The sequence below is a fragment of the Bos indicus x Bos taurus genome, chromosome 5 (assembly GCF_003369695.1).
Source record: "Bos indicus x Bos taurus breed Angus x Brahman F1 hybrid chromosome 5, Bos_hybrid_MaternalHap_v2.0, whole genome shotgun sequence".
Taxonomy (NCBI): Eukaryota; Metazoa; Chordata; class Mammalia; order Artiodactyla; family Bovidae; genus Bos; species Bos indicus x Bos taurus.
The window spans coordinates 88,218,805-88,230,654 of record NC_040080.1 but is presented as its reverse complement, the minus strand read 5'-3'; the positions used below and the strand labels follow the sequence as shown (position 1 = coordinate 88,230,654).

Genomic DNA, 11,850 nt, shown 5'->3' with positions numbered 1-11,850 from the left:
ATCCAATCCATTGATGGTCAATAATTCTCCTTGATTACTAAGTTCTCCTCTCAGTTTCATATTCATTCGCCTTTGGACATATACAAAGAACTTGAATATTCAGAGCAAGATCATTATGGATACTTTTGCATATCATTTTCTGTCTTGTTTCCTTGGTTACCTAGTTGTTTTACTCTTTGTTTAAGTATCTATATTGAAAGTAACTGTGAGAAGGGAGAGGAGAAAGAAGTCTAGTCTCCATTATGGCTCCTAACAGAATAGTAAATTCACTTTAGGACTCAGCTGGAGGATGAATAGGGATGATAGAAGGAGATCAAGTCTCAAGAGATGGAAGGAGGTACAATATGGAGTTACAACCTCAGCTATAAAATGAAATTGACGTTATTTTCAGCATTTCCATTATTTATGGTGTCTCCCATTAGTGCTGATCAACAGAAAGGGTCTTCTGGGAGAGCTGGTGACTTACATTTACCTTTTGGATGTCGCAGGGATCTAAGTCATCACAGGCATCTGAAATGCCCAGCCATGGCATATTTATAACACCAGTCCAGGCCAGGCCATCGTCAAAGAATTCAGGTACTTTAGAGTTCCTGTTTCAGAAAGATACAGATAAATTGAAGCAGATTCAGTAGCACAGAGGAGGATGAAACAAAAAGAAAGCAGAAGGCTGAGAGCGACAAGAGAATTTAGAACATTTCTACGATTTACACAAATGAATGAATCTCTGTTGCAAGCCAATTACTGGCAATGCCCTATGAAGAGCAAAGTGTCCATCTTGCTAAGAAAAGGGAAATGAGAAGAAACTTAAAATAGAAAAGAGGGGGGGAAACAGGTAGGCCTATAGAAACACTTCTGAAGTATTTTCTGATACATTGGCATGACTGCTAAGTTGTAACTGAGATGGCAGCAGAGGCCTCCAGGGACTCACACTAATGATTAATTGTCCTTCTGTAAAAGCCATCTATCTACATGTGTCCTCAAAATACCTTTCCAGCCATGGATCCGTATGCTTTTGTCTACATGACTTTGTTAGGTAATACATGGCAAAATTTTATTTCCTATGGTCTGCCAGTTTTATGCCTAATTTCCTCAAAGTTCACGTAGATGTGTTAGTGAAAATCATGGAGTTCCAGAATTACATCTCACATGTTAAAATCTTTTAAAATGACATAATTCCAAGGCATTCTGAATAGTATGTGAAACCAGCAAGAAAAACAATTATTCTTTTCTGATCATTTAAGGATTTGGTAGAGGCCTGGCCCTTAACCAAATCACAGGGTCAGTGCAATAGGATGAAGGGTCAGAGAGGCCTGCAGTACAGGGGCTCTACTCTTTCAAGATTTTTCTAGTTTCTTTCCTTTTTGCTCCCAGTGAACAGACCCACTATAATTTCCCCTCCTTCTGACATCCCTGCTATGAAATACTACCCAACTGGGTACAACTATTTGGTTGTCTCCCTATACAGATGGGCAGTAAAATCTTCCAAACAACCCGACAATTGTGCATTCTTTCTGATCTCTAGTTGTGGATGAAGGGGGGTCTCACTAATATTTGATATAGATCTCAGTTGCCCTTCTTTCTTAAGAAGGCTAATTCGGGGCTCATGGATTTCTGATTTGTCATCGTGTCTATTTTTGAATGATAAATGGCCCTATTTTTCTTTTTTAAGTCTGATTTCTAATTTATGTTAGTTTTACTATTTAGTAAAAAGGTATATGTTCTCTCATTCTTAGTTAACAAAGAGAAATTTATTGGCCACTCTAGGGTGAACTACACATTCTCTGAGGTGGAATCAGGAGGGCAGATGCCTTTGTCTTCTTCCTGAAGGCTGCCTTTCATCTAATCTTATTTGATTAGGAGAATTTTCAGAGATGGAAGAGGGAATACAAGTCTTATAAATCTTAAGGGCTGGCTTTTAGTTCTCAGCCTTGAAATGCAAGGGAAATTTTCACTCAATCCTCAAATAAACCCCAATGAGTTCACATTTTTATTGTATATAATTGATTTCAAAATTATTATGTATTGGCCATTATGGAATTTGGTACCTCCACCCTATTCATACATTGTCAAATTTGGAGCAGAAATTTTTATCTTCCCTAATAAAGATTGAACAGAAAGTGCTTTTTATCTACCTGTCCTTTATATAACAATAATGACACATCCCCTAATAATTCAGTTTACTGTAAGAACATCTTTTTATGGCTACTTTTGCCTTTAAGTCTTTTCAAAGTTTAGGTATAATTTCAATTTTGTATGTAATCTGAAATATTTTGGACTTAACTTAGGTTCTCACTTAGTGACCATTTTTTCTTTTACAAAGATGCCTTTTCCCAAGAACATTTTTTAACATGTCAGTCATTAGCAAACATTTTTCTTACATCTGATGTTTTTTTTCTTCTTGTGCACATTTTTCCCAAGTATTTTATTATTTCATTACTCTTCAGAGCCCCCAGTACTTTATTGAAGCCCCATTAGAGCTCTTAATCACCTCGTATTGTATAATATTTAACTTGTAAAATACTACTGCCATCAACTATACTGTGTACTCAACCAGAATTTAATGAAAGTGAAAAGCGAAAGTGTTAGTCCCTCAGTCATGTCCTACTCTTTGTGACCCCATGGACTGTATGTAGCCTGCCACTCTCCTCTGTCCATGGAATTCTCCAGGCAAGAATACTGGAGGGAGTAGCCATAGAGTACCCAGCCATTCCCTTCTCCAGATGATCTTCATGACCCAGGAATCAAAACTGGGTCTCCTGCATTGTGGGCAGATTCTTTACCATTTGAGCCACCAAGGAAGCCCAAAGTCATATCAGTGCTTAAGTGCCCTTGTGGGACAGGAAGTTCCTTTAGCTACCATTTCTGGTTTTCCTAACCTTGAAAGAAATTGAAAACCACTGCCCGCCATAGCAATACTCCCCAGGATGGACCTTCTTAAGTGCCTTGAAGCTCCATTTTAGTGTTTCTGTTGTTGTTTTTATTTCACCACCTCCTCCCGATTCCACTCCCAATAAAAAAAATTAGTATTTTCTCTGGGTAAGGTCTGGTTACTCATATGGCCAGAGGCACTGCCTCCCTGGTGATTCAGAATGTCATCTTCTGAACCTATGTCATTAATAAGCTATTTAGTTGCTTATTGCACTCTCTTCCCCATCCCAACTCAGTTGTCTGTGTTCTTAGGTCAGTTTATTCTCTTTTATTTGTGATGGAAATATTGGAGTATAGGTCTGGAGAAAATCAACAAGGAGGCTTCTCAGGTAGTATTACTATTTTAGGCCTTAGGCTACTGAGTGACTCGGGAAAACAAATAAAAGCTTAACATGTGGTCTACCTCAAACATGAGAGCTAGGATATCTCCCACACAAGGGTTGGGAGCCAAAGCCCCAGCTAATAATAAACTACTTGCCTTGAATTCTTTGAGATACCTTGGAGATATCTATAGTCTATCTCAAAAGTTCATTGGTGCTGGAACTGGGTGCTCAACCATTGCTCAATCACTCTCCATAGGAGTTACTTCTTAAAATTTTATATTGGGGTACAGCCGATTAACAATGTTATGATAGTTTCAGGTGAGCAGTGAAGGGACTCAGCGACACATATACACGTATCCATTCTCTCCCAAATTCCCTTCCCTTCCAGGCTGTCACGTAACATTGAGCAGAGTCCCATGTGCTATACAGTATATCCTTGTTGGTTATCCATTTTAAATAGAGCAGTGTGTGCATGTCAATCCCAAACTACCTAATTGTCCTTCCCCCTCATCCTTTCCCCCAGCAACCATAAGTTGATCATAGGAGACACTTTTGAGGAAACAGACAATTGTGTGAGATAAAAGAGTACTTTCATGTTCAATTTAAAGTGGAGAAGCCTATGGGAATTTAATGACTTCAGATCTCTAAATCACAAGTTTTTCAACTGTTGTGAGTTTCAACTACCTTTTATTTTTTTTTTCAACTACCTTTTAAAAGTTGACTGAACTGTGAACTCACCAAGAAAAAAGGCTCTTACACACACAACTTTTCCTACAACATTTCAGACATGCACAGACACTATGAAACATATCTATCTAGCAGTCCATGAATCTTAGGATAAATGTATCTACCATAAAGATTTTTCACCTGTAAAAATGATGCCTTTTTGCTTTGAGGTCACGAAATGTTGTATTTAATCCAAAAAGTATTAAATTATAGTATACAAAAGAGTAACCATATTTCAAGCTGTGTAGGATTTAAAATTGCTAGAGGCACATTTTCTTTAAAGGAGCCTTATAGAGTCTGAAGTTCTTTCTAAGAGAAGAGTTTACATGATTTTAAATAAGGCTGGTGAGTCCCTCTTTACAACCTAAGTGAGCCAACCTCATCCCTAAAAGAAACATACTCCACAGAATAAATAAGCAATATATTGCTATATTATATTTTCTCTTCCTAGGTCATAGCATGCTAGGAAGGCAACAGTTACATTGTGCTAAATGCTGAATTATTCAAAAGGGTCCTGGTCCTCTTCAGGAGATATGACAGGAACCAGAGTTTTAGTTTACAATGAGACATTTTCCCATCAGTCTAGTCTACAGTAGCACACTTTGTTCATTGTGCTCCTGTGGTCAAGGAATATAGACTTAACTCACCAGCACTGTGTTTTGAGAATTCAGTACATGTGTACCAGCAGAATTCTTCTCTCTCAGGATCTGCCAAACACCATTATGGCTCAGTATCTTTTGTTTTGGGCAAAGCTTTATCATACTTCTTTGTACTTTTATTTCTATATATGTGATAATGTTACAGTAATAATATATTGGGACTTGAGGAGGTCCAGGAAATAACACTACTCTTTCTTATCATTTCTGAATCAACTGAGAAATGAGTCTGCAAATGGAGGATAAAATCCCAATTTTCTTTATAACAAAGTAGAAATTTTAGCAATTGGACTTCCTAATGCAGAAGCACAGAGTTAGACTTTTTCCCCTATATATGGCAGCACAGTACACCGTCAGAGCCTCCCCAAACAAGGGTAAGCCTTCTCTGAGAAAAGCCACTCATTCCCAAGGGGAGGCTAGAGGAAAGAGACAGACACATGTGCTCAGCTTTCCTTCTAAAATCACAAATCAAGTAAGCTACTCAACCTCCCAGGAGATAGTGTGAATGAAGGCGAAGGTAAGGGTCAGGAGTGTGGTGCTACTTCAGTTCTGTTCCCGTGGAAGGAAACATCAGGAACATGGAGGCAGCTATTCCCCACCCTACACTCCCCTAACAGTATCTAGCATTAAGTCTTTAAGTCATTAAGTCTTTGGTTAACCAGAGGTGTGGTATATTAAGACAGTCCCTCTTCTACTTTGATGTGGCTGCTCCTCCAATGCAAATCATTGCTCTGTTGAAAGGCTCTTGGAGCTTTGCTTGCAGACAGTCTAAAATGGATCAGAACTGTGAGTTAACAAAATCAAATCTGAGGTCAAACTAGACCACAACTGAAAATTCATTTTCTACTCTTTTCTCCTTAACAAACTGTGTTTTAGCTGCAGTGTCCAAAATGACAGAGGTTCTTCAATGAGATTAAATTGTATTCTTAAAATATAATAATAAATCGGAGAGTCAAATGTTATGATATATGTGAACAACTTTATAAAATATTGTTAGTTTAAATGAAATTACAGACTCTCAGTTCTTTAAATAAGAAACCCAAGGAGTCATGGGTAGTTATTTATTTTATCTCTAAGCACTTGGCAGAAGAAAATCCCATGACTAACAAATGTCATAAGTATATAGACCTTTCAGAAAACAGAGAGATATCAACTTCAATAACACCATGGCCATAATTAAGACCACCAATAAAAATTATATTTTAGGGGTTTGAAATTAGCTTTATAGCACATAGCAACAATCTCTAATGCCCAGTCTTAGAAGAATCTTTGTCAGAAATAATATTTGCAAGGACATGTTTTATATTACAGAATAATGTTAGCTTATCTGAAGCTCTAGGAGAATGAACGCTTTCTTATTTTCTTGCTGATATTTCTTCAGCTAACAGATAAGACAGCATTATGATTTTCAAGTCATGGTGCTAAAATTCAATTAGTTAGCACCAAGACAAAATTTAAAATCCTGAAGAAGGTAGAAATATCCTCTATAACAAAGGTGGAGGCAAAATAAGGTTATTAACAAATGGAATATGTGACATGTAAGACTGAATACCTATCCTATAAAGCACAGTACACATGACTTAATATTATTATTTAATATTTAAGTAAACATTCATCAGCCATGGTATAGATGACAGAGAACTAACAGGGTCATCACACAAAACTTCTCTTCCAGAGTGGCTCACCAGGTCAGACCATCCTCCCTGGACAAGTTCTTCAAACACCATGAGTTTCTCTGTTATTTGCCACAGTGATTCAGAAACAAACATGATTATCAGTCAAGCAACAGAATGAGGTAGGATGTGATTTTCAAGATATTGTCCCATTTACTTACACAAATGTTTAACTGGTTAACCCCTGATGGCAGTTAACAAGGCACTATGTATCACAGAATATTCTCTCTAACAAACAAGCCACAAATAAACATTTGTGCTCCTGTAGATCAGAATAATTCCATAAATCGAACTTCAGTTTCTTCTTAGTCAAGTCAACTTATCTGAAATATAGCTCACTTACTTCTCTTGCCCAGACTCTGACCTCAGCGTCAACAAGTCCACGGGTGCCCGGGATTCAAAGCCACCCTTGGATTAAATAGTTCACTCTGCCCCTCTGTGACATTTCTTGGCCCTCAATATGAAAATTTCTAGGTTCAAGTTCTAGGGGATCATTCCAAAACAGATATAATGGGAATGGCCTACTCCCCAAACACTGCCTATACCTATTAGGAAACACCTACAGGGAATGCAAAGCTAAAAATTGGCAGTAACAGCATGCTGCTGCTAAGTCGCTTCAGTTGTGTCCGACTCTGTGTGACCCCATAGACGGCAGCCCACTAGGCTCCTCTGTCCCTGGGATTCTCCAGGCAAGAACACTGGAGTGGGTTGCCAATTCCTTCTCCAATGCATGAAAGTGAAAAGTGAAAGTGAAGTCACTCAGTCGTGTCCGACTCGTAGCAATCCCGTGGACTGGAACCTACTAGGCTCCTCGGTCCATGGGATTTTCCAGGCAAGAGTACTGGAGTGGGGTGCCATTGCCTTCTCCAAGTAAGAGCATATATATCTTCTAAAATTAAGATAGGCAACATGAGAGATTTAAAGACATGGAGAGCAGAGAGGAATTCAACCAGAGGCAGCTTAATGACAGATACCCACCACCAGAGATGAGAAAGGAAGAAGGAAAAGAAAAGTAGAAATAAGTGGAAAAACTGGGTGAAAGGAAAGCAGAGGAGGGAAATTGAGAGTATGTAGAAAAGGAAGTGGAAGAAGAGAAAATGAAGAACTAAATGTTAAGAAGGAATACAGTGTCTATAAGCATCTGAAAGTAGAAGGGACCTATCTGATATATCCTAACTCCAAAACACGATTAAAAAGTAGGAGAGATTTAATATGAACATAATGACTTCCTAAACATTACAGTGAGAATAGAGCATGCAAATTTTGAATGCTTGTTCTCTGATGATAGAAAAAGAAAAAGATTTACTGCTATTAGTAAAGGGACAGATTGAAGTTGTCTGAAGGTCTATTCAGAAATATTGAATCTGTGCCCTACTCAGAACTCCCCTGTTCTCACAGGATGATTGGATCCCTTCCACCCAATTATGTATAGCTCTAAATTCCTACCTAAGAAGGAAAACTGATAGGTAGCGTGCAAGAGCTCACAACCAGGCCCATCTCCAGCACGCACGACGTGGGTCATTAATGCAGCAGCAGCAGCAAACACCGGGAGCTTGAGACTGGATAGAAGTAGGATGACTGGGACGGGCTGAGCATGATGTTTCAAGTTATGCTAATCATTTTCACCTGAGAGATAATCCTGAGGGTTAGCATGTTTTTATTTTCTCTAAAGGGGCTTCCCTGGTGGCTCAGATGGTAAAGAATCTGCCTGCAATGCAGGAGACCCAAGACCCTGATGATGGGAAAGATTGAGGACAGGAGGTGAAGGGGGCAACAGAGGATGAGATGGTTGGATGATATCACCAGCTCAGTGGACATGAGTTTGAGCAAACTCTGGGAGATAGTGAAGGACAGGGAAGCCTGGTGTGCTGCAGTCCATGGGGTTGCAAAGAGTCAGACACCACTTAGTGACTGAACAACAACAATTCTCTCTAAAAATTCAACCCATTCATTGTTTTAAATAGGTAGCTCAGTTGGTAAATTATCTGCCTGCAATGCAGGAGACCTGGCTTCGATTCCTGGGTCAGGAAGATCCCCTGGAGAAGGAAATGGCAACCCACTCCAGTATTCTTGCCTGGAGAATCCCATGGACAGAGGAGCCTGACAGGCTATATAGTCCACGGGATTGCAAGAGTCGGACACAACTTAGTGACTGAACCCCCACCACCATACTTGAGCTTTTTTTCTTTTTTAGAAAAATACATCTTCAAGTGTCTGTCAAGTGCATCCTTGATATAATCTTTTATGAACTAACATCCCTTCCTCTGAAATACTCCACTCCTCTCTTTGGCATGGGTTCTGGAAATCTATCTTGTTTTTTCACCTTTGAATGCATTTTGACTAAAGGCTAATCTTTCAACACTGAGGATTCTGGAGCAGATACTTTACTTGACTTCAGCCTGATTAAACTAGAATAAAATATAGCCACCACTTCCTTATTTTTAATGTTATGATTCCATGGATGCAGCCTATGGTGACCATGGTACTCTCACTGCCCCCATACAATGCCAATTACATTATGTTTACTTAAGTTACAAAACATTTATCACCACTCACCCATCTTGTGCTATTATAGCTGTGTTTCTGGGATCAAGTGAGTACCTTGCATTACTCTACAGCTGTCTCTCTTGTGCTTTTCCTGTCCTTTGTCCTCAAGCAGATCCACACCAGCGGACCTAAGGAATGGCAGCACCGTGACTGAGTTTATCCTCGTGGGCTTTGAGCAGAGCACCCCTTCCACTCGGGCATTGCTCTTTGCCCTCTTCCTAGCCCTCTACAGCCTTGCCATGGCCATGAATGGCCTCATCATCTTCATCACCTGGACAGACCCCAGGCTCAACAGCCCCATGTACTTCTTCCTTGGCCACCTGTCCTTCCTGGATGTCTGCTTCATCACCACCACCATCCCACAGATGCTGGTCCACCTGACAGTGAAGAACCATGTTGTCTCCTTTGTCTCTTGCATGACCCAGATGTACTTGGTCTTCTGTGTGGGTGTGGCTGAGTGCATCCTCTTGGCTTTCATGGCCTATGACCGTTATGTTGCCATCTGCTACCCACTTAGCTATGCCCAGATCATGAGCCAGCAGGTCTGCGTGAGCCTGGTGAGTATTGCCTGGTCCTTTGGGCTAATCAATGGCATCTTGCTTGAGTATATGTCATTCTGGAATCCCTTCTGCAGAGACAACCACATAGAAAACTTCTTCTGTGAGGCCCCCATAGTGATTGCTCTCTCCTGTGGAGACCCCCAGTTTAGTCTGAGAGTCATCTTTGCCGATGCCATTGTGGTGCTGCTCAGCCCCATGGTGCTCATCGTCATCTCCTATGCCCGCATCCTGGCCTCCATCCTGGGCAGGAACTCCTCCTCTGGTCGAGGCAAGACCTTCTCTACTTGTGCCTCCCATCTGACCGTGGTCATCTTTTTCTACACCTCGGCCATGTTCTCTTACATGAACCCCCGCAGCACACACGGTCCTGACAAAGACAAGCCTTTCTCCCTCCTCTACACCATCATCACCCCCATGTGCAACCCTGTCATCTACAGTTTCTGAAACAAAGAAATGAAGGGGGCCATGGCGAGGGCCCTTGGGAGAAGCAGCCTTTCCCAGGCAGAGTCTGTCTAGTGGGAAGATGCCTGGAGGGGCAGCTTCCTCCTCCAGTCCTGAGAGTTGGATAACTTTCCTGTGCTGAGAGGCTCCAGGAAAGAGCATTCATAGGTTCCTTGGCACCAGCATCAGGCCTGGAAGTTCCTATTGATGTCTAATGCTCATCTATCTGATGTACCTTTAAGCACTGTGTTCTCTTGGACCTTCTTCATGAGACTTGGAAATCTTCCTGCTGAGTAATTTTCTTCTAAGTTCTCACAACAGGATCTATAAACACATAAGTACACTTAATTCTATTTCATTTTCTTTGCATAGCACTTTTATATGCTCTTCCCAGCCTCAGTTCTGCCTAGATATTTAGGAGTAAACTTTTTCTTTCAACTTAATCTGTTTTTTTTTTCTCACACTCCACTCTCTCTTCCTGAATCTGCCCTCATCCACTCTGCTCCTATATGAGAAACAGTAGAGGAAGAAGTAAGAAAAAAGGAATCAGGGAGCAGTGTTAGACATTAAGAAAAGTCAGCTAGAGAAAAGAAGAAAAAGAAAAATTAGGGATCAGCAGCCTAAAATTCATCTTGTTTGCCTCCACTAGCCCATGAGGGGGAATTTGTGGTGGCATTAAATTAGCAACACTGCATTTGGTGTATGTTTGTGTTTCTCCGTGTTGGGAAAGGGCAAGTAGGAGATGTTAGGTGTCACATGCCTTCTAAGTCCTCCAGTTTCCTTAAATGCATGACTATTTGATATTTTCCATTATATCCAAGTAATACGTACCTCTATCAAGCTTCTCAGACTACCAGTTTCTTTCCTGTTACCCATCAGATCAGATCAGTCACTCAGTCGTGTCCGACTCTGTGACCCCATGAATCACAGCATGCCAGGCCTCCCTGTCCATCACCAATTCCCGGAGTTCACTCAGACTCATGTCCATCGAGTCAGTGATGCCATCCAGCCATCTCATCCTCTGTTGTCCCCTTCTCCTCTTGCTGCCAATCCCTCCCAGCATCAGAGTCTTTAACAATGAGTCAACTCTTTGCATGAGGTGGCCAAAGTACTGGAGTTTCAGCTTTAGCATCATTCCTTCCAAAGAAATCCCAGGGCTGATCTCCTTTAGACACACTGGTTGGTTCTCCTTGCAGTCCAAGGGACTCTCCAGAGTCTTCTCCAACACCACAGTTCAAAAGCAGCAATTCTTCGGCGCTCAGCCTTCTTCACAGTCCAACTCTCACATCCATACATGACCACAGGAAAAACCATAGCCTTGACTAGATGAACCTTTGTTGGCAAAGTAATGTCTCTGCTTTTCAATATGCTATCTAGGTTGGCCCTAACTTTCCTTCCAAGGAGTAAGCGTCTTTTAATTTCATGGCTGCAGTCACCATCTGCAGTGATTTTGGAGCCCAGAAAAATAAAGTCTGACACTGTTTCCACTGTTTCCCCATCTATTTCCCATGAAGTGATGGGACCGGATGCCATGATCTTCGTTTTCTGAATGTTGAGCTTTAAGCCAACTTTTTCACTCTCCACTTTCACTTGCATCAAGAGGCATTTGAGTTCCTCTTCACTTTCTGCCATAAGGGTGGTGTCATCTGCATATCTGAGGTCATTGATATTTCTCCCGGCAATCTTGATTCCAGCTTGTGTTTCTTTCAGTCCAGCATTTCTCATGATGTACTCTGCATATAGGTTAAATAAACAGGGTGACAATATACAGCCTTGACGAACTCCTTTTCCTATTTGGAACCAGTCTGTTGTTCCATGTCCAGTTCTAACTGTTGCTTCCTGACCTGCATACATATTTCTCAAGGGGCAGATCAGGTGGTCTGGTATTCCCATCTCTTTGAGAATTTTCCACAGTTTATTGTGATTCATACAGTCAAAGGCTTTGGCATAGTCAATAAAGCAGAAATAGATGTTTTTCTGGAACTCTCTTGATTTT

The 11,850-nt window shown here is 40.8% G+C and overlaps 1 protein-coding gene across 1 annotated transcript; it reads left to right on the top strand.

Annotated features, from left to right (window-relative positions):
- The first annotated feature begins 8,915 nt into the window (after window positions 1-8,915).
- LOC113893760 (olfactory receptor 10AD1-like) lies at window positions 8,916-10,316 on the top strand. The gene has a single exon (XM_027543621.1). The coding sequence runs from the start codon at window positions 9,093-9,095 to the stop codon at window positions 9,855-9,857; it is 765 nt and encodes a 254-aa protein (XP_027399422.1). The 5' UTR covers window positions 8,916-9,092; the 3' UTR covers window positions 9,858-10,316.
- Window positions 10,317-11,850: the final 1,534 nt, after the last annotated feature.

What these genes read in the sequence shown, in the direction of transcription:
- LOC113893760 (XM_027543621.1), top strand. Translation starts at nt 9,093, where the DNA reads ATGGCCATGAATGGCCTCATCATCTTCATCACCTGGACAGACCCCAGG.